Source organism: Heterodontus francisci, chromosome 37 (assembly GCF_036365525.1).
Source record: "Heterodontus francisci isolate sHetFra1 chromosome 37, sHetFra1.hap1, whole genome shotgun sequence".
Taxonomy (NCBI): domain Eukaryota; kingdom Metazoa; phylum Chordata; class Chondrichthyes; order Heterodontiformes; family Heterodontidae; genus Heterodontus; species Heterodontus francisci.
In genome coordinates, this window is record NC_090407.1 from 9,192,772 (window position 1) to 9,220,618 (window position 27,847).

General features: G+C 42.4%; 1 protein-coding gene across 10 annotated transcripts in view; it reads left to right on the forward strand.

Annotated features, from left to right (window-relative positions):
- The window catches only part of samd11 (sterile alpha motif domain containing 11), a 231,663-nt gene that overhangs the window by 93,897 nt on the left and 109,919 nt on the right, over nt 1-27,847 (forward strand). For 8 of the 10 annotated variants that reach the window (XM_068017043.1, XM_068017037.1, XM_068017038.1 and 5 more), the window contains exons 4-5: nt 10,705-10,794; nt 25,050-25,174. In XM_068017043.1, coding sequence (XP_067873144.1) covers nt 10,705-10,794; nt 25,050-25,174 — 215 coding nt within the window. The remainder of the gene's footprint in view (nt 1-10,704; nt 10,795-25,049; nt 25,175-27,847) is intronic. The other 2 variants (XM_068017041.1, XM_068017042.1) reach the window with 1 other exon arrangement.

A 27,847-nucleotide genomic window follows, 5' to 3' on the forward strand; every position in this document is an offset into this window, starting at 1 on the left:
AGTTGCCTTGCAGACTAATGAAGCAACAGCCTCACATAGTGATACTCACAGAATCATATTGATTAGTCAACATCCTGAACTCCTCCATCACGATCTCTGGTTATGTTGTCTCCCAACAGCAGTATTGATCCACCAGAAGTGGGGCACAGTTGTTTACTGTCGGGAGGGAGCGTCTTAACATTGACTCCAGAACAGAACCTGTGAATTGGGAGGAGTAGATGTTAAATGTGTTTACATCTGTTCAGATTTGTCTGAATCGATGTAGGATTAACAGAGGGGCTTCATTCAAATTTAAATTCCTATTTGGTTAGACCTCAGCTAGAGTATTTTGTTGAGTTCTGGGCTCCACACTCTAGGGAGGATATCAAGGCCTTGGAGAGGGCACAGAAAAGATTTACTCAAGTGGTACCAGGGATGAGGGACTAATTGAAGAGAATAGAGAAGCTGGGATTGCTCTCCCTACAGCAGGGAAGGTTAAGGGGAGATTTAAAAGAGGTGTTCAAAATTATGAGGGGTTATGATAGAGTAAATAAGGTGAAACTGTTTCCACTGGCAGAAGGGTCAGTGACCAGAGGAAAGATTTAAAATAATTGGCAAAAGAAGCTGTGGGGTGATTGATTTTTTTCAACACACCAAGGTGTTACGATCTGGAATGCACACATAAACTTGAAAAGGAAACTGAGGAAAGAGTGGGGGAGTGGGATTCATTGGATAGCTCTTTCAAATTGCAGGCACAAGCATGATGGGCCGAATGGCCTCCTTATGTTCTGGATAGTTATATGATTTGTTATTGCAAAGTAACATATTACTGTAGGATATTTGTTGCAATCTGTTACTTAAAGCGGGCAGTAGGATAGGTTCTGGATACTTGGCAGCTGGTTTTGCTTACATTACTTGCCCTTTTTTTTCATTGGGACTGGGTGACAGTCAAAGTCATAGTGAAGCAATTAGCTACCCTTCCTGATGATGTCTAACCTGTTGCAAGTTTGGTGAGAGCCTCTTCAATTTCGGCAAATCAAGGTCCTAGGACCACGTTGGCTATTTTAATGCCATATTGTGTGCATACGTGCAATGCAAAACCCGCCCACTGGAACTCAGCATGAAGTGGCCAAACCAGCAGTCCTGAACGGGACCGCTGGAGGCCACCCCGTTAACGCTACAAAAACTTAGTAACTCCTTTTCCTTAATGCTTCTCCTGCCCCCCACAAAAAATCATCTTGCCTGCTGCCAGAACCTCTGCTGACCCCCAACTCCGCCCCCTCCCCTTTAAGAAGCAACTCCTCCAGTGGGTCTGCAAGGCAGCCTCAATTCCTTGTTTCCCTCCCATTGGTGCATTTCCAGCCCATGCTCCGAACAAAGAACAGTACAGCACAGGAACAGGCCATTCGGCCCTCCAAGCCTGCGCCGATCTTGATGCCTGTCTAAACTAAAACCTTCTGCACTTCCGGGGACCATATCCCTCTATTCCCATCCCATTCATGTATTTGTCAAGATGCCTCTTAAACGTCCCTATCGTACCTGCTTCCACCACCTCCCCCGGCAGCAAGTTCCAGGCACTCACCACCCTCTGTGTAAAGAACTTGCCTCGCACATCCCCTCTCACCTTAAACCTATGTCCCCTAGTAACTGACTCTTCCACCCTGGGAAAAAGCTTTTGACTATCCACTCTGTCCATGCCGCTCATAACTTTGTAAACCTCTATCATGTCGTCCCTCCACCTCCGTCGTTCCAGTGAAAACAATCCAAGTTTATCCAACCTCTCCTCATAGCTAATGCCCTCCAGACCAGGCAAGATCCTGGTAAACCTCTTCTGTACCCTCTCCAAAGCCTCCACGTCCTTCTGGTAGTGTGGCGACCAGAATTGCATGCAATATTCTAAGTGTGGCCTAACTAAGGTTCTGTACAGCTGCAACATGACTTGCCAATTTTTATACTCTATGCCCCGACCGATGAAGGCAAGCATGCCGTATGCCTTCTTGACTACCTTATCCACCTGCATTGCCACTTTCAGTGACCTGTGGACCTGTACACCCAGATCTCTCTGCCAGTCAAAACTCCTAAGGGTTCTGCCATTTACTGTATACTTCCCACCTGCATTAGACCTTCCAAAATGCATTACCTCACATTTGTCCGGATTAAACTCCATCTGCCATTTCTCCGCCCAAGTCTCCAACCGATCTATATCCTGCTGTATCCTCTGACAATCCTCATCACTATCCACAACTCCACCAACCTTTGTGTCGTCCGCAAACTTACTAATCAGACCAGCTACATTTTCCTCCAAATCATTTATATATACTACAAAGAGCAAAGGTCCCAGCATTGATCCCTGCGGAACACCACTAGTCACATCCCTCCATTCAGAAAAGCACCCTTCCACTGCTACCCTCTGTCTCCTATGACTGAGACAGTTCTGTATCCATCTTGCCAGCTCACCTCTGATCCCATGTGACTTCACCTTTTGTACCAGTCTGCCTTGAGGGACCTTGTCAAAGGCTTTACTGAAGTCCATATCGATAACATCCACTGCCCTTCCTTCATCAATCATCTTTGTCACTTCCTCAAAAAACTCAATCAAATTAGTAAGACACGACCTCCCCTTCACAAAACCATGCTGCCTCTCGCTAATAAGTTCATTTGTTTCCAAATGGGAGCTACCACTGACGTAAGGCTCACCGGCCTATAATTTCCTGGAATATCCTTGCTACCCTTCTTCAACAAAGGAACAACATTGGCTATTCTCCAGTCCTCTGGGACGTCACCTGTAGCCAATGAGGATGCAAAGATTTCTGTCAAGGCCCCAGCAATTTCTTCCCTTGCCTCCCTCAGTATTCTGGGGTAGATCCCATCAGGCCCTGGGGACTTATCTACTTTAATGCTTTGCAAGACACCCAACACCTCCTCCTTTTTGATAATGAGATGACTGAGACTATCTGCACTCCCTTCCCTAGGCTCATCATCCACCAAGTCCTTCTCTTTGGTGAATACTGATGCAAAGTACTCATTTAGTACCTCGCCCATTTCCTCTGGCTCCACACATAGATTCCCTTCTCTGTCCTTGAGTGGGCCAACCCTTTCCCTAGTTACCCTCTTGCTCTTTATATACGTATAAAAAGCCTTGGGATTTTCCTTAATCCTGTTTGCCAATGACTTCTCATAACCCCTTTTAGCCCTCCTGACTCCTTGCTTAAGTTCCTTCCTACTGTCTTTATATTCCTCAAGGGATTCGTCTGTTCCTAGCCTTCCAGCCCTTACGAATGCTTCCTTTTTCTTTTTGACTAGGCTCACAATATCCCGCGTTATCCAAGGTTCCCGAAACTTGCCAAACTTATCCTTCTTCCTCACAGGAACATGCCGGTCCTGGATTCTAATCAACTGACATTTGAAAGACTCCCACATGTCAGATGTTGATTTACCCTCAAACAGCCACCCCCAATCTAAATTCTTCAGTTCCTGCCTAATATTGTTATAATTAGCCTTCCCCCAGTTTAGCACCTTCACCTGAGAGCTACTCTTATCCTTATTCACAAGTACCTTAAAACATATGGAATTATGGTCACTGTTCCCGAAATGCTCTCTGACTGAAACTTCGACCACCTGGCCGGGCTCATTCCCCAATACCAGGTCTAGTATGGCCCCATCCCTAGTTGGACTATCTACATATTGTTTCAAGAAGCCCTCCTGGATGCTCCTTACAAATTCTGCCCCATCCAAGCCCCTAGCACTAAGTGAGTCCCAGTCAATATAGAGGAAGTTAAAATCATCCACCACTACAATCCTGTTACCTTTACATCGTGTGGGGGAGTTTGCTGATTTAATATTTGAATCAGGCCTGACTGTGAAAATGGTTTGGTCGTCCAGTGATTTCCATTGGCTGGGCGTGGGCAGGCTGTGCTGCTGTCTGCAGGTTCGATCATTGAATAACCAACAGAGCTAAAAGGAGGAATTGGAAACTGCAAATGCTGAAAATCCAAATTAAAAACAAAACACGGGAAGACAAAGCAAAGCCCATCATTCATGTCCGCAGAGCCCAGCAGTCCTGCGTAGCTTCATGCAAGGCTTGTGCGAGTGTTGGCAGGCTGTTTGCTCATGAGAGGCATCACAGTTGACCTCCTTCCCCAAATGCTTGGTTTGCAGGAAAGATGAGGAATCTTTCTCCTTCCTCCTGTAGCCCAGGGTGTGAAGGCCAATATTCGTGCCCCGACTGAGTGCAGACAAAAAGCTGATGCATTCATATCCATTTCAGACCCCTGCCTGCACTTTTGACTGGCAAACTGAGTTTTCTTGACTGGCACCTTGTTTTAATTGGTTGGCATTTGCCAGCTGCCAATTGTCTCAGCTGAGCCTTGTAATTCTTTTCTCGAACAGTGCCATAATTGGGTTCTTGTTCTGTTGAGGTGGATGGAAGCAACTGGTGGGAGATGTTGAGTAAGAGATACAAACTGAATTAACTTACCTTATTTAACACTTTGAGTGCTGAATAAAAGACTGAATTTATTGCGTAACTACTAGAAACATGCAGAGGTGTGTCATTCCATTTAATTCTATTCCAGGGTATCTGCTGGTATGGGAAATGCTAGTTCCCCTTGCTTGGGTGGTTTATGCAGTACCTGGTGAGGGTAGAAGACATGTAGGAAGGCCCCCGGTTTGTGCTGGTTGAGCCAGTTGCATCTGAGATTATGGTAGTGGTGCCATGGTTGGTTTCACATGCTGTTTATCCAGTGAACCCGACTGGAAAGCGTGTGAAGTGTGTGTGTGTGCATGTGTGTGTATGCTTGCGCCTCCCTCGCTGCCTGTGTGTGTCTCAGCGTGCGAATATGTGTTGGATGAAGGCAGGTTAGTGCACAGCTGTGGTGTCCTCCACAGTCAAATAGTCAGCCAATGCTTCTTATTTGGGCTCAAGTCACGCTTAGCAAAGTAGAGGATGACAATCAGTGTCTGCATCGTATCTTCAGGAGAGAAATGGGTTCTGGTTAAAGGATTCTGAAGGAAGTATTGCTGTATTTGTCAAACACTTGCTGCACTCAATGAATTAATCAGTAGTTCATAGAGATCACAGACAACTGGAAAAGATTTGTATTTTATGTTAAGTTGGTTAATCATGTTTGCTCTTTAAATTGATTTGTCCTTCATACTCCATGTATTTAACTATCAACAAAAAAAAACACAATTTTAACTGCATGAGCCTTCCTGTCCCATTTACATATTTTGAAATGAATCATTGATGATGAGTACATGCTTTAAGACCCTAGTGGACTTGATGAGACCATCTTCCCAAGCACTGTGGCTGTACTAAGAAACTGTAAAAATGATGTACTACAGTTGTCAAGGTGGGGAAAATTATTTAAAAGGTAGTCATCCTTGAGCAGCTATGAGCAAAGATTAGGTTGACAAGACATAGATTTTGGTTGTCCCAGCATTTACAGTTTGAAAATCCATCCGAGGTTTAGAGGACAACTTTATTACATTCTGAAGATTACTGGATGCAAGGCAGAGCTGGGTTTGCTTGTATATGGGAAGTCAAATAATAGAGTTCCCTGCTTAATCACTGGAGTTTAATCACTGGAGACCCATCCTACGTCAATGATCAACCAGTCAGATTTTAGCCCAGTTTTTTTCCCCCTGTATATTTGGATCGTTTGCTTTTTTTTTTAAAGGTGTCATTTAGTAAAAAAAGTAGAAAAAGCCCAATTTCTAGTTTACATATGATTGCATTCTTTCTTATGATCCTGCCATCAGTGTCATCAGCCATCCGCGTTTTAACCTGTTGGCAGCTTGCCTGTGTTTCACAAGAAAATCAGTTCCTTTCATAGGGGTTTAGACATAGTTTAGTTTTAGTTTAGAGATACAGCACTGAAACAGGCCCTTCGACCCACCGAGTCTGTGCTGACCATCAACCACCCATTTATACTAATCCTACACTAATCCCATATTCCTACCACATCCCCACCTGTCCCTATATTTCCCTACCACCTACCTATACTAGGGGCAATTTATAATGGCCAATTAACCTATCAACCAGCAAGTCTTTGGTATGTGGGAGGAAACCGGAGCACCCGGAGGAAACCCACGCAGACACAGGAAGAACTTGCAAACTCCACACAGGCAGTACCCAGAGTTGAACCCGGGTCGCTGGAGCTGTGAGGCTGCGGTGCTAACCACTGCGCCACTGTGGTCTGTATGAACCCATCACATGGAGGGTGGGACTGAGGGCCTGCCAAAACCAAGTAATCAGACATCACTTTTTCCCACTCTTGGTTGCATGTGAATGTGAGGCAGAGTCTGGCTCAGTGGTGGCATTCTCTCTCCTGACAAAGAAGGTTCTGGGCTCGAGCCCCACTTGACAGTTTGAGTATGGAATCTAGGCTGATATTCCAAGCAATACTGAGGGGGTTCTGCACTGTTGGGGTCACTGACCTTTGGAGGAGAGGTTAAGCTGAGGCTCTGTAAAAAGATCCCATGGTACTAGTTGAATGGGCAACAATTAACCCTCAAACAACACGAGCACAATGCAGATTAATTGGTCATTATTCTCTCTCCACAGATGCTGCCAGACCTGCTGAGTATTTGCAGCATTTTTTGTTTTTATTAACTGGTCATTTATCTCCTTGCTATTTGTGAGATCATGCTGTGTGCAATTTAACAGTTGCATTTGCCTACATAACTGATGATTCCATTACAAAAGCAATTTGTTCACCATGAAGCTTTTTGGCATTTCCTGAAATCAACACTGCATAAATGCAAGTTTCCTTCCTTCTTTCCTTAAAGCTTTTAAAATGAGTTGATTTTGTTTCGGAGAGTTACAGTTTTTATTTTGTTATACATGACCAGTGCACCTCACAATATAGCTTTTGGAAACTTTTTATTTTCCTCAAATGTACCTTCTGGGATTTGCTCAACTGCTGTCTCGCTTAAATGTTTACTATCTTCAGGACCAGTCACATTTTAAAAATGAGGATGTTTTATGATATCATTGAGTATTTCTCCCCTTTCCTAACTCGGATACTAAAGTCAGTTGTAGCATTCCTTTTAACACCTTGCCTCAAATCAGGCAACTTAACCCGGGCCTGGGTTGGAACCTGGGATTTTCCTAGTCCGTGCCAGCTCAATTACACACCACATGGTGCATTTCAGTTGCCAAGCCGTCGGAGGAGCTGATTGTTTTCCAATATTCCCCATGAAAAAGTACCCAGTTTTACATTAAGCCCATATTGTCGCATCAGAGTCTCCCCAAGGCATGTCTTGTTGATGCATCAACAGAGTTATACCCCTTGCTGGCCTAGAAAATAAATTTCACTTAAAAATGGTGTGTGAACATTTGGGGAATAATAAGTGGTGATAAAATAAGAGACACGGGCAATAATAGTTTAAATAGGAGGCCTTTACCTTGGTTAACTTTAACCTTGGTTAAGAACATAAAAAATAAAAACAGGAGTATGCCTTACAGGCCCTCGAGTCTGCCCCACCATTCAATAAAATCATGGTTAATCCTCAAATTCAACTCCACTTCCTGCCCTAGCCCCATATATCTTGATTTCCTGAGTAGCTAAACATCTATCGATTACCATCTTGAATATACACAACGACGGAACATCCACAGTTCTCTGGGTAGAGAATTCCAAAGATTCACAACCCTCTGAGTGACGAAATTTCTGCTCATCTCAGTCCTAAATAGCCGACCCCTAATCCCGAGATTATGACCCCAAGTTCTAGACGAAGCAGCTGATCAGCAACAACCCTGTCAAGCCCTCGAAGAATTTTATACATTTCAGTGAGATCACCTCTCATTCTTCTAAAGCCCAGGGAATATAGGCCCATTCTTCTTGATCTCTCCACGTAGGACAGTCCTCTCATCCCAGGAATCAATGTAGTTCAGCACCTACAGAGTTCTTTTTCACATCTGCACACTTATGTTGTAAAACGTACGTTTTATTTTATAATATGATGTTTAAGTTTGCTTAAGAATCCAGCGTGTTCTGGCTGAAGTTAAACTATGATACACTTCCAACTTTTTGTTCTGTTTTTTGGTTTACTTGTGGAAATGCTTATCCATTTTGCTGATAGCTGTGAAATGCCATGTGACATTTCTGCTTCCTTATACCATAAGACATTTCTTTGTGAACAGCAACATATAAATAATACTTGTAAATGAAAGACATGATTAGTTCAACATTAAATGGATTCAAATTGTTTTAAGTTCTGTATCCAAATCATTAAGCAAATGCACAGCCTCTAACTGCAAGGCCCCGATTAGTAACTTGATAATGCCTGGCTTCCTGGTGCACTGCACACTAAATATCAGATCATTTTTACAGTTGAGAGGCCCCATTATCCACTCACTGGGCCTGTTGGCAGTCTCTTGACTCCTGAACTGGCCCTGTCAACACTGAAGAGTGACACTCCTCATTGATAAATGGCACTTATGCACACTGACGAATCTAGTTCGTGAGTACCCTTGTTGACATATGAAACTTGTGAGCAAGAAAAGCCCGGGCTTTGCTCGTGGGTGCCACCACATTTCACTGACGCCAACACACCAGCATTTTAGTTTCCACTGAGATAGGAGCCTGGTTTTGTGTCGCCTCACTGTTTATGCTTGGAAGATTCCCCCACCTGAAACTCCGGGGGCAGCAGGGGAGTTTCCATTCTAGTTTCATGCTGATGTCTTTACAGTGGGAGGGTTCACGCTGACATTTCAACTGGAGTGGACCCCCATACTCCTTTTGTTGTGCAGTTTAAAGAAGTGGAAAGAAGCCTTAATGAAATGAGCATGCAGAGTTTAATGAGAAAGCGGTAAAGCTAAGTATTAATGTTCTTTGGTTTGCTGTGAATGGGCCTGGAACAAAGCTACATGGCTTGAAACTTCTCATTAACTATATAGATAACTCTGCAACTTTTTGACATTTTACTCAGTTGCATGGTTATTTAGTCCTTGCATCGGAGTGTGTTTGCATGCAAGAGAGTAAATGTGTGCACGTGCGAGAGTGCTGTTTATGGATGTATGCATGTTTGTGTGACTGACCGTGTGGGTGTTTGAGAGCTTGAGCGGTTGTTTTTCCATTCAAAAGGCTATTCAGCAGACCTGATGATCTTATGAGCATTGATTACAAAGGGGAGTTTTGCGAAACCATTCATACCTGGGAGTTAAAAGTGAAAAATAACTTTTGTTTTCAGCCATGCAAAAGGCAGGAAAATTGCAAACTTTTTGCGACATATTTAAGAGTACATCCAAACTCAGACACATGCTAATTTTGGAGTACCGCACAGTACTTAACCGCTTCTTAATGTACCTGCCTTCAATGTAATTAAAAAAATATATTTTTGTTCCACCTGTTCAAAACATCATAATCTTTGCCATTTATTTTTCTTTCCAATACTTCAGAAAAAGAGTACCTGGCTTAGATTAGCTACAAAATATTGTTGACTTACCTCCTGAATTCTACGTTATTATGTCTTGTTATAGGGAGCTATCCTTGAGGAATGGTGGGGGAGGGGCAGGGGCAGCACTGAGCGGTTGGAGGGGTGATGTAGTTCCCCAGTACACTGTATGTAGTGATTTTCTAATCGTGTTCTTTTTAAATGTTTCTATAATTTTGTTCACCTATTGAAAAAGTAAATCTCAGCTGTTGTCTGTGGTGTTCTGCACAGGTGATGTGGAGGCCATTCATACCCCGCCATTATTGGGAGGAGTTGCTCACTCAGGCGGAGTGGGGGGACAGAGGGTGGGCTGGCTACAGAGCGTCCCTACCCCCTGAGATAGGCTCGCCCTTCTGCCCTTGTGTCAGGGCATGTCGCAGTGACCCAAAAGAGGGGGAAAAAAGGAAAGCCCTGCCAAGGAAGGATTCTCATCCTTTCTCAGCAAAGTGGGGGACCACATTGTCGTCTGTTGTAAGATAGCAACACATAAAATAACACAAGTGGGATAATTTATTCGGTGTGGTACAATGTATGAAGTAAAATACTTCTTGGAACACCATCCTGTTGTCACTCAATCATTGGGGTTTAAGAGTGTAATACATTTACAGATCTTGCTTGGCCTTGCCAGCAAAGATCCGTCTGAAATATTCAATGAATCATTTGAAGACTCTCAAAGTTTATGAAGTGCAGAATAAAGGCAAATGATGGTTGTGATGGTAATAGTGTTGCCATTGTGATAATCAGTATCGCATTGCTTCACAGTATAATGCGATCAACCTGCTGTGTAACAGTCTTTAGGAGACACTTTAGGAACACTTACAAGCAAGGTTTATTTTATTTGCTTTCTAGTTTATTGAGAATAAACAAAAACTGGCTCAGAGTGTTGTAAAGGATTAAAGATGACGTAATAAGCATGACAGGACAACATGTTTATTTTTGCCATTTCACCTGAACTCTGCCATTACGCTAAAGCTTTGTAAGACACTCATAGGCTATTATTTCTTTTTTGTGTTCAAGTTGTGGGATGTTTGTTCTGGGGAATCTAAATTTTTATTTCCATTTTAACTGTGTGGGTCATGCATAGCTGGATGTAGAGTAAAGCTCCCTCTACTCTGTACCCAACAATGACCCTCTTCTCTATCCTCATTTGGCATTTTCCTTTTGCACCAGTAATCATCCCGAGTGTTATTGCCAACCTAATGTTCATTAGTGCCAAATTCAGAGTAATTGTATTGTGTAGGTCATGTGCACTAGGAACTGCATTGAGAATGATCAAACTCGTTTCAGATTGGACGCTTATGGCCAGCAGACAGAGGAGATTTTCAACCCATCCGTCTGTACTGCATTTGAATTGCACCCAGATCCCAGAGGTGAAAGGTCAGTGACTTAAACCCCCTTAAATCATCCATTTTCTTTTCAAATGTGTCATTGCTTTTTTCTACCACTAACACAATTGCCATCCTTAGATATCCAGTGCGCTCATTGTGGGAGGGAGGGAGTTTATCTTTGCTTGGTTTCTGAAATACACAATCTGTACACTATCCATAAATGACATGGAGGAATTACTTAATGTATTCTGAATAATATCTAGTATTAAAAAGATGTGTAGCCACAACATCCCCAAGGTATTGCACTGATAGATGGTGCTGTGAGCTTAACATTACATGATATAATGTTACATGACAAAGCTACCCATAGTAAAAATATATTTTGGCAAAACAAACTTTAAAATCACTCCAGATGGAAAAATGTTTCTTTCTTAAAGGATCAGATAGATGTTCAGTGCACTTTTTCTGTCAAGCCTCTTGACGGAAAAATAAACAAAAAGGGGTCAGACGGATAACCTCAAGAGTGCCCTTCACTGCAGAATGAAGCAACATAAAAGATATATGGGGGAGAATAAATGCCAGTAGACAGTCTTGCTTGGGTAAACAAGGGCTCCAACAATTTCCCCCCCAAAAAGAACCATCACCTTCAGCTTTCGCCACCCCATGCAGATAAAGATTCCCCACTTTGCCACAATCGTCGCCTAAGCCGACAAACCAGAAAATCCATCCTGCGACATTGCCATGAGCAATGCCATGGGAGATCTGCTAGTATGAAAAACAATTTGCTGAGAATACTAGAGATTGGTACAAGGATGGAAAACCATGTTGAAATATACCTGGATCAGTTAAAAGTGTTGGGCTCATAGAACGCAGATGGATTTTAATGTAGATAAATATCAGTTACAAATATCAGAATAGGATGAGGTGGATGATAAATGTTGGATAATTTTTTGTTAGCAGAGTGATAGGAAAAAGGATCTGGGTGTGATTATTAACCATTCACTGAAGCTTTTGAGTCAATGCAAAGTTGTTGTCAACAAAGCTAAGATAAAACAAAAGATAAGTACATGCAAGTTGACAACACCCAGCTCTACTGCACCACCACTGCTCCCAAACCCTCCACTGTTTATGACCCTTCACACGGCTTGTCCAACATCCAGTACTGGATGAGCAGAAACTTCCTCCAGCTAAACTTTGGCAAGATTGAAACCACAAACTCCGTTCCCTAGCCACTGACTCCATCCTTCTCCCAGGCAACTGTCTCGGACTGAACCAGACCATTTGCAACCTTGCTGTCATATTTGACCCCGAGATGAGCTTTCAGCCAGTACCTGCTCCATTGCCAAGACTTTCTCCTTCCAACTCCATAACATTGCTCGGCTCTGCCTTGCCTCAGCTCGTCTGCTGAAAGCCTCTTCCATGCCTTTGTTACCTCTAGACTTGGCTGTTCCAATGCTGTCCTGGCCAGCCTCCCATCTTCCATCAGAAATAAACCTGAGCTCATCTGAAATTCCATAGCTTGTGACCCAACGCACACCAAGACTCACTCACCATCACCCCTGTGCCCATTGACCTACTTTTGCTTCCGGTCCAGCAAAGCCTTGATTTTAAAATTTGCATCCTTGTTTTCAAATCCCTATGTGGCCTCGCCCCTCCCTATCTCTGTAAACTCCTCCAGCCCTCCAACCCTCTGCGATATCTGCATTCTTCCAATTCTGACCTCCTTGAGCATCCCCAATTTTAATCCCTACACCATTGGCGGCCATACTGTTAGCTGCCTAGGCCTAATGCTCTGGAATTCCCTCCCTAGGCCTCTCTCCCTCTCTATATCTCTCTCCTTTTAAGACCCTCCTTAAAATCTACCTCTTTGACCTAGCTTTTGGACATCTACCCTAATGTCTCCTTATGTGGCACAGTGTTAAATTTGCTCAGTAATACTTCGGTAAACAACTTGGGACATTTTACTGTGTTGAAGGTGCTATATAAATGCAATTTGATGTGAAGGGAGCTCATTCAACTCATCAGGTTCACCCTTCCATAGAAATATACAGTACCCTTTGCTTGGCTTTTGGCAAGACACCTGCCATCAATTGCGGGGGAGGAGGTGGTAGTGTAGTGGTCACGTCACTAGACTAGTAATCCAGAGCCTGGATTAATGCTCTGGGGACATGGGTTTGAATCCCACCACGGCAGATGGTGAAATTTGAATTCAATTAATAAATCTGGAATTACAAGCTAGTCTAATGGTGATCATGAAACTATTGTTGTTTTGTTGTTTAGCAAACCAGATGGTTTTTTTTTTAATGTCCTTTTAGGGAAGGAAACCTGCCACCCTTAGCTGGTCTTACATGTGACTCCCAGACCCACAGCGAGCCATTCAGTTCAAGGGCAGTTAGAGATGGGCAATAAATGCTGGCCTAGCCAGCGACGCTCACGTCCCCAAAAAAAACAAAATACTTTTTAAAAAACAGTGCACGGGTAGAGAATTCCTGCCACACTGCAGTGCAAAATCCAGAAAGGGACTTTAAAAGTGCAGATGCATCCTCCCCCTATGGTGACCTTATTAAGTAACAGTAATGTGAATGGAAAGATGGAAAATCCAGAGGTTCCTAACCCATCCTCCTGCCACCATTTGCATGCGATATGCTGGGAAAGCCATAGACAGTACTGGTGAGGACTTGGGTGGAGAGGGGAAATTCCAGTCAGCGTGGGAAGGCAGCGGTAGTTCTGATTGCCCCCATTCTTCCGCCGTTTCTGCTGTCAATTTCCTGTGGGATTGTGGGGAAAAATTCCCCCTCTGAATATCTCACTGCATACGTAGGTACAAAAATCTTACAGTATTGTTGGATCATATCTAATTACCTAGTCCTCTGGTGGTCAGATCTGGACTGTTATTATTGACGTTATATTTCATGTTGACGGGGATGAAGGTATTGATGGTTAAGGATGTGATTAATGAAGATTTTCTCTGTGCTTCCATCCTGTGCATGGTGATAAGCAAGACTTATCAGCCTAAGCTTGTCAACTCCTTGATCCAGACTTCAATTGAGCTTCAGCTGACTCAGGTACTGGAGTTTTACCTATGGTGACGCAAGTTTTGACCTTGCTTTACCTTCGAGAAGCCCCAGCTTGCAGGTTGCCCGTGGTCAATGTAGAATTCCCAGTGAAATTGTTGTTTGCTACCTGACAAGAACTCCAGTGAAAGTTGGTAAGAGGTTTGTCTTTTATAATTTACCCTGAAATGACCCGCTAGATTTTGCTTAAGAGGCATTAGCAAATGGCCTAGTCAAATGTGAGATATTGATCGGCAGGCCAGCAGTTGTTACTTCCTGGAAAGACAATCGGGATTGACAAACAAGTTCCAGACTCTTGGAGATATCAGTTCATTGAGAAATCCAAACAGTTTCACATCATTTTTCTTGCAACGATGTAGTTTGCATGCAAAGCATTGCTGGTTTTATGGGGCAATGACACATTTTAACCATGCGAGTTTTTTAACAAACCCAGAAAATAAAATCTTGTCAAGCATTATCAACAAACAGAAAGGATCTGTTGACAGTCATAGAGAATAATAGAAACAAAAATTCCAATGAAATCTTTACTCCACATCCTATTTTATAGAATTGTAATGTCGCAGATTACCTACAAACTCATTGAATGGTGGAACAGGCTCGACGGGCTAAATGGTCTATTGCTGCTCCTGTATCTCTCCATTCGGAGCTCTCTAGTGCTCTGTGCAGTGACTTTTGCAGTGTGTTAATTAATTTCTGTATGGAGCATTATATGTGGGCTCCTTGCACCCACTTCCATTGAAGGTATGGAATGCTGTGGCTGGCACATTGCAGGATAGTTCAGGGATTGAGGGAGAGGGTGCATAGGTTCTTGTATGGAGAACCGGAGAATCAGGTGGAGGAGATCCAGAGGAGGAGGGATATCCTGTATTCAGAGTGGGGACGGATGCCACCTTGCCCTCCTGTCTCCCCTCTCCTGCAGCTGGTGCTGCTCTGCCTGTCCTCATGTCCTCCTCCTATTTCACGTCCAAACCAAAGGTGGGGAGGGCCTTGAGCAAGATGCCAATGACCAAGCACTCATTCTCCTATTGACTCCTGTAAGGTGGATTAGCACAGCACTTACTCTTTTTAGGTGAAGTCCTCATATTTCCAGAATAAATGTTGCTAGAGTGGTGGTGAAGTTTTGACAGTGTCCCAGAAAGTCTCCCAGTGTTTGAGATCCTCTTGATAACTCCAGCAGTAAGTGAACGTGAAATGGTGAGCATCCCTTTAAGTAGCTCTTGAAATCTACATTAATGCAGTGTTTACTCACAAGCTGCTGGTCACTATTAGGAGAATCCCTGGCATTATTCTGGTGAATCTACACCTTATGCTATCCATGGCTTTAATCTCCTTTCTTTAATGGGTGCACCCTAAACTGTACCCAGCACTCTACTGTAGCTGTGCTTTAGCTGATGTTTTGTTTTGTACAAATTTATCCTTACTCCACTCGTGAGATGAATGGCCATTTTGAGGCCATTCTGAAGGAGGAATGTTAGCTCGATCAACTCTCTGTTCTGTAACATAATGCCTTATTGAAAGGATGCCAGCTTCAGCTTGACAGTACTCACTCAGTACAGTACTAGAATATCAGCCTTGTTAACACGTTCCAGATTTAGTGTGGGGCTTGAATCCACAACTTTCAGTTGCAGAGGCATGGCTACTAGCCAGTGGGGTAGAGTTGATGTATTGATATAGCGCCTTTCATGTCCTCAGATGTTCTAAAGCACTCGGCAACCAATGAATTACTTTTGAAATGTAGTCGCTGTTGCTATGTTGACAGATACAGCAGCCAATTTGTGCACAGCAAGGTCCCACAAAGTGCAGTTAGATAATGACCACATATCCTGTCCCGGTGGTGTTGGCTGAGGGATAAATGTTGGCCAGGACAATGGGTGAACTTCCCTGCTGCTCTTCTAGTAGTAGCATGGGATCTTTCCACCGGAGCAGGAAGACCGGGCCTTGATTTAACATCTCGTTGGAGAGATGGCAGCTCCGACAGTGCAGCACTAACTCAACACTGCACTGAAGTGTCGGGCTAGATTACATGCTCAAGTTCTGGAGTGGGGCCTGAACCCACCACTTACTGATGGGGATTGACGGAGGCAAGCTGACACATACTGAAAGAATATTTATTTATAAATCGAAATTCTTTGTGTTGAAAAGGAGACTCCACTGTGGAATCCAACTTCAAGCATTTAACTGATGATCTGAGAAAGGTAGAGAAGTGTTTCCATAACCCAAGTGGTGCACCATCTTCTAATGTAGTGAGTGGGTGACGCAGTGAGTTTTATTCTATTTCATACTTAAGCACTGGCCAAGAGGAGGATAATTCTGCAATAGAAAATCTCAAACTAAGTAATTAGCAATTGGCAAGAGCTCTCTGTTCTCTATTCTAGCATAAAAGCTGCTGGATCATTTGCTAAGCAGTATTAAATAGAGAATAATGGCTACCTGGAAGTGATTTCAGGGCAGTAATCTCACTGAGCTGTTCAAGTGATGTCATAAACCACAAGAGTGAATGATGAGTAGTTTATAACCATCATCGACAAGCCCTGGAGATTATCGCCTTGAAATCATTTCAACGAATATATATTTTAATGATTTGCACCTTTAAAGTTCATACTTTTACAGTTATTATTCAGTTTGGGGGGCCTGTTTTGTTGTCGAGGTGGATGCTAGTGGTCATCATTGACACATAATGACATCCTTGCTGGGAGATTAATGCTTGTGATACAGCCGCAGAAAACTTATTGAGTGCTAACATTTGATTACGGGGAAATAATATGGACAGTATGTATTAATATCAGTTATTTATACTGCCAGTATAGCTTCTTGGTCAGAGGTCTAACAAGGCCCTTGATCTTCTGTACAACATACCTTCTTTTGACATGTGTTAATGTTAACAGTTTAAAAATCTGCCTCATTTTAACATTTTGTGGTGCTTATTTTGCTAATTGGAAATAAATTTGATCCACATTTTTATTGGTAATGTGCAGAATGTTAGGAAGCTTATTTCATGTTTTAAGTGTTAATTTTTCAAGCATTAAAACTTGTTTCATGGAAATGCTATTTATCAAGAAATATTTCTCTAGTGCATTATGGATTCCTAGTATCTGTACAACACAGTCACTGGTGGGGTTTTCCTGACTATTTAGCCTTATACGTAACAGTGATCAGAGCGATCATAATGCTTGAGATTTAGAAGCTGAAGTGTTGAAATGAGTCTCGTTGATACATTTTATTGCAAATCTGCTTTATATTTTTAAGCAATGCAAAATAACTCTTGTTCTGTACAGTAAATTACTTTAACTCTGTGGCCATCAGCACCAGACTGTGGATTCCCAATCCTTATAGGCTTATGTAGCTGCATTTTATCATATGATTCATATGCACTAGAGGGCGGATCATGTTGTGAGAGATTAGAATACTGACAAGAGGATGAAGCAGTACACCCAGTCAATGATAAATTAAACCTCGATTTGCTTCCCTTATCCAGTGGAAAGGTGCACTGTATTATATTGAAAAGAGATTCTGCAGGGTTTTTGTTCCCTTGCAGGTTAATAGAGACAGTGTATTCTGTGGTCATTTTGAGTTTTCCAATTTTCTGCCAAAGAGACATTCCAGTTTATCAGCAACAAATAGTTTCTGGTTTTGCAGGATTTTGAGCAGTCCGAGCTGGACTGGTGTTGCTTTAGACCGACCTTGTGCACTACTTGGCAGAGCAGCCATCAAAGGCAAGTATGATTAATGAAATCTAATTGGTCAGTGCTGTGACTGAGTAGGATATAGCTGGTTATATTATGGATGGGGGACTCTGTGGTGTCCATAAAGATAGCAGACAGTTTCATTATAGAGTTGGAGAAATGTTTATGCTTTTTTTCGCAAATCGATAAAAAAGCAGTAAATTTTCACTTTATTAAATGTACTGTTGCTTGCTATCATGCCTGTTGTGCAGAGTTGATTCATATACCTGTGTAGCTTTGGTGTGCGTCTCTGTCCACTTATCTTCTGTTCAGGTCTTGCACTCACCCAGTATAAACTACGCAATTATGGCATAAGATAATTGTAGATTTTTAATTATTGTGCTTAATCTAAGGATAAATTGACTGAAATTAGGGTAAACACATGTCGCTTCTCGTGTTTTAATTGCTGGACAGTTTTTTCAACAAAAAAAAATTTACTGAAGGAACAACTTTCTGGGGTTATTTCTTTTGCAGATTGAGAAATGATGGCAGAATCCAAATTTTAACAACTGTGGGGGGAGAAAAGTAAAGTCGCTTTGATTGGCAAAAAAGTGTTGAAACTGGAGTGGTCATGTGTGAATGGTCTAATTAACACATATAACCATGTGGATTAGATAGTTTCAGCCCTGATTGCCTTTAGAATATGAATGCTTCTCACTTTGGTACTGCTTAAAATGCCACTGTAACACTTGAAGAGGTTAATGTTGGGTGCAGTGTTTTGATTATGAAGCTGTAGCTCCAGATGCTGCAAATGATATTTTACTATCTTGTTAATGGCAGTACTCTTGTAGCTTTTTTTTGCTTGATAAAAGAGGAGCCTTTAGATAATTAATGAGAACCCGAGCTACAGCTTGAAAAGACTGGGAGCATTACCTTGAAATGGTGGCTCCTGTCTCTGTGCTGATTATCAGTAATGATGGGGCCAGTTAGCCACTTTGCTTCTGAGAGGCTTTCTTAACTCCTTGAGTGCCAGTCCAAAGCATGCAGACATATTGTCCGCTGTAATCAACCAATGCTGAACGGTGTGAGTGAGGTTGATGCTGTTGTTCATCTGCAGCACTGAATTTATGGGAGAAATCAGAACAGGAGTAATTTTTTAATAAAACTGAGCCCAGAAGGAGAAAGTAATTTTATATGAAGTTGAATTTTGTTTCTTTGTTTGAATGTTTTCTGTGATTCCATATTTTCAATTCATTTTATTTACTTTAGGCTCTTTTTAAAATTGCAGTCATTATGTAACATCTTTTGTGAAGATATACGGAGGTCATTTTTTTGTAAAGCCCACAGAGACAAGGATTGATCGGTTGGTGTTGAAGGGCTTTTTAATTTAATTTAGTGTGCATTAAGTAGTAAATTTCATATTGGAAGCTAGATTCTCTTTTGATTGACCTTTCAAGTTATGTGTCTTAATCTAACCCATACTAATCTGGTATTTGAAATTATTAGGCTATTTCAAGGGATGAATGTAATCTGATTGTTTTAAAAATGCCACTGTGCTCATTAAATGCGCTTTGACAGTTTGGAGCCATGGTATGGAGAGAGATGATGTATAAATACAGGGTATAAGAGTAAACTCTCAAAAAAAAAACCCTAGTGTTAAGACTGGTAGTTTTCCCTCCTGCAAAAAGATTGGTCGAATGACCTTAGAGGGGCCTTGGTCTGTTTACAGTCGACTCCTGATGATCCAAAGTCGTGTTTTTGCTCCAAGAGAAATGGAATTATCTATTTATTTGAAGTAAGCAATGATAAATATTACAGCAAAATGAGAATTTAGTGCTATAGAAAAATTCAAACTACAATTGAACTGAGGAGACTGCTTATTATGCAAATGTTTATCGTTGGTGCAACGCACAACCAAAATAAAATGCTTGCGTGATGTGGCAATTGTTTTCAACCGGTTACTGAAACTTGTCTTCATACTGACCAAGTATGAAGGAAAGCATTTCTGAATTCTTTGTTGAAAGGTGCGATTGCCTTGTGGCAATTATAGGATCAGTTAGAAACAGTAAAAATCTGAAATCTTCATAAGAACAAGTAGTAATCATTTTGTTAATTGTGCAAGAGGAAATAATTGTGCCAAGGTAAAGTAGGTAATTCCGTGCTCCTGCACTGCACTCCCAGTGAGGATGCATGTTTGTAGAGGGCTTGGGTCAGGGATTAAGTTAACAAGAGAGTAGACCTAATTCTGTGACCCACAGACATTTTGTCCTGGGAGCACAGATTCCTGGATTGACCTCTTTGTTAACGACGCTTCGATTTCTAGGCTTATTCTGTTTTCGTAACTGCACTTTACCAGTGTGTTGTGTTGAATATATGATCTATAATTGTATTCTTATTAACTATAAATGATTGCATTTTGTTTGAAACGTTTTGGAAGAACTGGAAACTGCTGTTTAATTTGATGGAATGAACTATTTTGGTTCAAAGATTTGTAATTTTTTATTCTTTCATGGGATGTGAACATCGCTGGCAAGGCTAGCATTTGTTGCCCATCCCTAATTGCTTCTACTTCATTAATTTTAAACTTGTTCACAAACTCTGATTAGTGGAGCGATCAGGAGAAATATGGGGAAAGTAATCCGGAGGGTGGGAACAACTGGGAGAATGGGGAGCGATCAGGAGAGAGGGCACAGTGGGCAGCTTTTGTGCTGGAACGGGTAGGCCCAAGATGTTAATTGTATATTAATTATACGCAGGTGGTGGGGTATAACTGGGGATTCACTTGCACTCATATAAATAGGAACAAACAAACTGTGGTTGAATGAGGAGGTGCATGTTTGTAATGTGTATCTTTAAAATGTTTATTAAGGATGTAAAGGTTGGCTCCTTCACCATCTGGTTTTTCAGGAATAACATAAGGCACACCTGATTTTGGGCCCTGGGCCTCGTTTACATGGGTTTGACAGGCTGCAGATGCCTATTGGGCATCCCTGTTAGCTCACTGGTGAACAGAGTTTCAATTTCAAGCCACTGTGTTGCATGCACTCAATTGTATAGAGCCTTGGTTAGACCGCACTTGGAGTACTGTGTACAGTTTTGGTCCTCTTACCTTAGGAAGGATATTATTACCATAGAGGGAGTGCAACGAAGGTTCACCAGACCTGTTCCCAGGTTAATGGGATTGTCCTATGAAGAGAGATTGGGGAAACTGGGCCTGTATTCTCTAGAGTTTCGAAGAATGAGAGGTGATCTCATTGAAACCTACAAATACTTAAAGGGATAAACAGGGTAGATGCAGTTAAGATGTTTCCCTTGGTTGGGGAGTCTAGAACCAGGAGACACATCTTTCAAAATAAGGGGGAAGCCACTTAGGAGAGAGATGAGGAGAAATTTCTTTACTCAGAGGGTTGTGAATCTTTGGAATTCTCTACCCCAGAGGGCTGTGGAAGCTCAGTCATTGAGTATGTTTAAAGTAGAGATTGACGAATTTCTAAATACCAATGACATAAAGGGATATGGGGATAGTGCGGGGGGAAAAAAGGCATTGAAGTGGATCATCAGCCATGATCATATTGAATGGTGGGGCAGGCTTGATGGGCTGAATGGCCTACTCCTGTTCCTATGCGCAAAGGGCCTATCGCCTGTTTAAGGCATGGACCCTGGATGCACCTTTTACCAATATGGCGGCATCATTACGGGTGGCATAATCATGCTGTGCATCCTGAAGATGTGAACACAGGGTCCAACTAAATTTGGGGGCCAGCAGCCTGCACTGCAGTCCTTCCAGCTCTTCCTGGCTCAACAGAAATAAATTAATTAAAACGTTAACATTAGCCCTTTGTGTTGGAGGCCTCTGGTGGTCCCTTTATAAGGAACCACAGGTTGGGCTGCAAAAGACCCTGAGCATGTGTGGCTCAAACACCACCCGGTTGATGACCCTGCTTTTCTTGATCTTTATTAATGACCTAGACACGGGTGTACAGGGCACAATTTCAAAATTTGCGGATAACACAAAACTTGGAAATACTGTGAACTGTCAGGGACATAGTAATAAACTACAAGAGGACATAGACAGGCTGGTGGAATGGGTGGACAAGTGGCAGATGAAATTTTAATTGAGAAGTGTGATATGATTCATTTTGGTCAGAAGAATAAGGAGAGACAATATAAACAAAAAGGTACAATTCTAAAGGGGGTGCAAGAGCAAAGGGACCTGGGGGTATATGTACACAAATCATTGAAGGTACTGGGTAGATTGAGAAGGCCATTAATTAAGCATACGGGATTCTGGGCATTAATAAATAGGGGCATAGAGTACAAAAACAAGGAAGTAACGATAAACCTGTCCACAACACACTGGTTCCGCCTTGACTGGAGAAGTGTATCCAGTTCTGGGCACCACACTTGTGGAAGGATGTGATGGCATTAGAGAGGGTACAGAAAAGATTCGCGAGAATGGTTCCAGGGATGAGGAACTTCAGTTATGTGGATAGATTGGAGAAGCTGGTCTCTCTTCCTTTAGAGAAGATAAGATTAAAAAGAAATTTGATGGCTGTGTTCAAAATGATGAGGGGTCTGGACAGTGTAGGTAGGGAGAAACTGTTCCTGCTGGCAGAAGGATCCAGAGGACACTGTTTTAAGGTGATTGGCAAAAGAAGCAATGGCGACATAAGGAAAAGCCTTTTTGCGCAGTGAGTGGTTAGGATCTGGAATGCTCGGCCTGAGAGTGTGGTGGAGGCAGATTCAATCATGGCTTTCAAAGGAGGACTGGATAATTATTAGAAGAGAGCAAGTTTGTAGGGCTACGGGGAAAAGGCGGAGGAGTGGGACAAAGTGAGTTGCTCTTGCACAGAGCTGGCATGGACACAGCAGGCTGAATGGCCTCCTTCTGTGCTGTGACCATTCTATGACTCAATGATTGCATGAAGTCCCTGATTTGCCTAATCACGCTTGTTTCCAATGGGCACTTGCAAGTGTCGCCACCTTCCATTTTGGCAGCCCTCGCACCTCGGGGCAAGATTGGACACGAGAGATCATGACCAGCAATGCATGTCCTTTGATGCTCATTTCTCGCCCAAAAGAACAGGAGCTTCAATGTCCAGTTTTCTCTCATGTAGAATCTTAGGAATTTTGGAAGAGTCCATTTGGCCCATCATTCCAGCTTCCTCTACTGCACTGTCTGGTTGAATTCCCTTTTTCCTACACTTTTCATCTGTCTGTTATTACCTTCCACTAATAGTTTCTACGGCATCATTAAGAAACAGAGTTGCATTTATATAGCACTTTTCATGACCTCAGGTCGTCCCAAAGTGGTTTACAGTCAACAAAGTACTTTTGAAGTGTAGTTACTGTTGTAATGTAGGAAACATGACAGCCAATCTGCGCACAGGAAGATTCCACAAGCAGCAATGTGGTAATGACCAGATGATCTGTTTTAATGATATTGGTTGAGGGATAAATATTGACCAGGACACTGGGGAGAACTCCACAGCTCTTCAAAATAGGACCAGGGGATCTTTTACATTCATCCAATAGGTCAGACAGGGCCTTGGTTTAACGTCTCACCTGAAAGGCAGCACCTCTGACTGTGCTGCACTGGAGTGTCAGCCTTGCGTTTTGTGCTGATGTTCTGGAGTGGGACGTGAATCCACAGCCTTGCCTCCACAGAGGCAAGAGTGCTATCAACTGAGCCACAGCTGATGCTGATTATTGAAATAAGCTGTGAACTATTTTGTATAATAGTAGCAACTATAATACAAAAGAATTTAGAGCGTCAGACCATTCTGTGTCGCACTGTTGGCTTACAAGCTAAGATGGCAGCTCTCTTGGTGCATGCCATGACCCTATTGCCTAGTTATTGATTAGCATAATTAGGAATGATTAATAACTCCTTTTGAAATAATCTCTTAAACGTCTTAAAAATAGTGTGCATTAATACTGGTTACCTGCCAGCTCAGGAGGGATAAGAAACAAAATTGCTGGATGTGTGAATCTGTGTAGAGTTCGCTTCAATCCCTTTTCCTATTTTAAGATCATTTATGGAATTAACGGGCGTTTATGAGCAAGGGTCTGTGCAGCCATCCCACCCAGGAGAGGGATTTGTAGGTTGGTTGGAAGGAGCAGACTGTGGGGTTCGGGAAAGCAGACAGGGTGTTTGAGTGAAGCCGCATTGTCTGGCGTTCAACATGTGCTGAAAATCCTCAGACAGATGATACTTAAACGTACCTAATGTCTGGGGACTTTGCGACACAAACTTATCTGATTAGCAGAGATAGACGGTAGACTAAAGCTCTCCTCGAGTTGGAACTGGGAATATTGTGGGGAGGTGGGGCTGGGGGGTTGGGGAAGTTGTAGAATTTAAAGTGACAGACAGTTTGTGAACATTTCCTGATGATGTGTTGGGAAGACAGGTTAGGTCAGTTATACTGGAGCTTCCAAATGTTTTTTTTCCCCAAAATATACTTTATTCATAAAAATCTGTAAAATTTACATTGCCAAACAGTTTCAAACAGCACCAAAAAATACAAACATTGCAAGGGAGATCAGTTTCCTTCAATACTATCATGAGTTGCTTCACAACCCTTCCATTTCACATTTGTCATGCCAATTACATTTTTACATTTACAGCAAATGAAAATTTTGCCGATACAGTTCGAGGGGTTTCCCATGGATCCAGCCCCTCAGTTCAGCTTGGTAGGGGGGACCTTACACTGTGGTCTTTCCCCATTGAGCCTTTGCTGCGGCTGCCCCAAGCTTTAGTGCGTCCCTCAGCACGTAGTCCTGGACCTTGGAATGTGCCAGTTTGCAACATTCGGTTGTGGACAACTCTTTGCGCTGGAAGACCAGCAAGTTTCGGGCAGACCAAAGGGCGTCTTTTACCGAATTGATAGTCCTCCAGCAGCAGTTGATGTTTATCTCGGTGTGCGTCCCTGGGAACAGCCCGTAGAGCACATACTCCTGTGTTACAGAGCTGCTTGGGATGAACCTTGACAAAAACCACTGCATCTCTTTCCACACCTGCTTTGCAAAGGCACATTCCAGGAGGAGGTGGGCAACCGTCTCTTCCCGGAGCTTCCAAATGTTTGATCATGTGCCCTGCCCTGGTGAGGCTGGTGAATCGTGCTTTTGTTATGTGAGTGGTGTATTGTGTGACCCTATCTCTTAAGATGTTGGCGTTTCTGTTAATTATGTGTTCATGGAAAATTAATAGTTTGAGCTTTTTATAGAATAAAGCATTTTAATAGACCATGAAATTATAGCTAATTTAGAAATAGCAATTAAACTACTTGACATCTTACGAAGATTTAGGTTCCACTTTGTTAAAAGGAACACTGGCGGTTGAAAAGTACTTTGCATTGAATTTACTTGGGATCTCTGTTAATATGCAAATATTCAAGTCGCACATTAAGGATAAACACAAAACAAGGAGCTAAAATAATTCAATTTTGGTCCAAACTAATAACTTTTGTGTCACAGTAATAAAAAGCGCTCTTTACCCTACTAATGCAGGACAGGGTTTTTAAATGAATCAGCAGATTTCTTAACTCTGCTCTGTTCTTCTGTTGCAGTCGTGAGAGTGATCTATCAACTATCATCTCCAACTTGCACCAAAGCAGGCAGCTCGTTATGCCAGAGAGTCAGAGTCGGAATGAAATAAAGAAAAACGGCATCGACTTACTCGCAGGACAAGCTGGTAAGATTGCGAAATGCCGCAGACACAGCACTGCAGATCAGTTTTGGAAATTAATGATCGCCGATTTAGCAAAAATTAACCCTTTGAGGTCTTTATTCCTCTTCCAATTCTTCCTCTCCCGAGGACACGAATTTTTGCTGGGTGAAATTCCACTGGTACCTTTCACTTTCTGCTCCCTTACCCAAGTGCCCATTCTTAATGCTGGTGCTTATTAGACTGTTCGACCCATTGGGGGTGGAGGGAGAAATTTAACAGTGAAACCTGAGTGCGTGTGTATGCATAACAGAGACACACACACACACACACACACACACACATGTGTCAGGAGGGGGTCATTGGATAGTAATCAGGGTAGTTTATTTGTTTCTCTAGGGCAGGATTTGTTGGGGGGCAGACATAGTCCCATCAACACAACAGGGACCTGCTGGTCTGTATGACTCAGTAACGTGCACGTGATGTCCTTACCACTAGGCTACTGAGGGAGCTTTAATACCTTAAGAAATAGATTGCACTGTGATCCAGCAAAGTTAAGCAAAGATACTGTTTTCTTTTTATGGCACTTGCAGATGGTTCCATAAATTTCTGTCACAAAATAGTACATTTTGTAGGTTTGCAATTATTTATCGATGTATTCAGAAACTTTTTACAGCTGCGAAGTTGAGTCTTAAGTTTCTTGAGCCTCTATTTCTAATAGCTTTTAAGTAAATAAAAAATATAATCCATTTTTATTTTAAATATTCAAAATAACTGGGCTGAAAACTTGGCCATCAAAGGACACAATGCCATATTCTCAGTAACCTGGATGTCTTTTGAGGCATTTTCCTTGTCGTGGTGTTTTAAGACAGTTTAAATATACAGGCTTGTGAAAAACAAAACTGATTGTGGCCACTGATCCTTTATGTGGAGCACTGTTGGTATATTCCTGCTGGGGAGCTGGAAGATACGTGTGCAAATACTGTCATTCCTTTTCTATCCTTTTACTACACAGTGTATGTAAGTCATGTGTGCCAGGTATGAAATGATGTATTCTTACTTATACAGGTATGTTGGTTCAAAAATAGCTGGTAAACTATACTCGTTTAGAACTAGTCGGCCAACTGGAGGAACTGCGATACCTTCTTTAAAAAATAAAGCTGGTTAAATGGCGCTGAGACATATTTGGTATCAGGCATAGAGGTATCATACAGAACAATCAGTCTGGGATTTCCCCCTCTTCAAGTCATCTTTCATCCTGATAGGCTCAGGTTTGGCTCATTTGGTAGCAGTCTTACCTCTGAGTTAGAAACTTGTGGGTTCAAGACTCTCAGCTTGGAAGTGAAGCTGATACATCAGTGTCACACTTGAGGGAATGCTGCCTTGTTGGAGGTGCTGTCTTTTATATAAGAGATTAAACCCAGGTCCCTCCCATCTCTCAGGTGGTTATAAAAGATCCCATGGGCCTATTGGAAGAAAAAATCAGGAGTTCCTCACAATGCTGCTGTTCAACAGTTCTCCCTTAAATTACACCATAAAAATTAGATTAACTGGTTATTCAACTCAGTTACAGTTTGCTGTGTGCAAATTGGTGAAGGTGCACTCATTGTGCTGTTATGTAGGGAGTGCCAGGATTTTGACCCAGTGATAATGAAGGAATGGTGATATATTTCCAAGTCAGGCTGGTATATGACTTTTTTTTTATTATTTAGAGATACAGCACTGAAACAGGCCCTTCGGCCCACCAAGTCTGTGCCGACCAAGAAGCACCCATTTATACTAACCCTACAGTAATCCCATATTCCCTACCACCTACCTACACTAGGGGCAATTTACAATGGCCAATTTACCTATCACCTTTGGCATGTGGGAGGAAACCGGAGCACCCGGCGAAAACCCACACAGACACAGGGAGAACTTGCAAACTCCGCACAGGCAGTGCCCAGAATCGAACCCGGGTCCCTGGAGCTGTGAGGCTGCGGTGCTAACCACTGCACCACTGTGCCGACTTGGAGGGTGAGTTGGAGATGATGATGTTTCCCTCCACCTACTGCAGTTTGCCCTTCTAGGTGGTGGAGGTTGTAGGTTTGGGAGTGTCATTGTAAGACGCACATTTCTCCAATTAACTGAAACGCAATGACTGAACTTGCTCACATCTTGTGCTGGCCAAGGTATTGTATTTAAGAATAAGAGGAGTCTATTTAGCTCTCGAGCCTGTTCCATCATTTCAGTTAGCTCATGGCTGATCTATATCTCTTGATATCCTTACCTCAGAAAAAAATCTAACAATGTCTGTTTTGAAAGCTCCAATGTCTCCCAGAATCCACAGTCTTTTTGGGGAGAGAGTTCCAGATTTTCACTACCCTTTATGTGGGAAAACATGCTTCCTGATCTCCTTCCTGCTTGGTCTAGCTGTAATTTTTAAATTAGGTCCTTTTTATTCTCGATTTTGTTCCTCCCCCACAGAGGAAATGGTTTCTCTATTCTACTGAATCCTTTTAACATTTTAAACACTTCAGTTAGGTCACCCCTCAATCTCTGTACTCGAAATAACTTAGGTGGACACCTGATTTATCAAGAATCATATGTACAAATCAATTTTGAGCAAATGTTGCTTTCCCCATGTTCAGCTTGGGGACACGAAAAGGAAGCTGGCTTAATATTGGTAGCTATTTGCTGTAAAGCTGGCATTTTGTTACT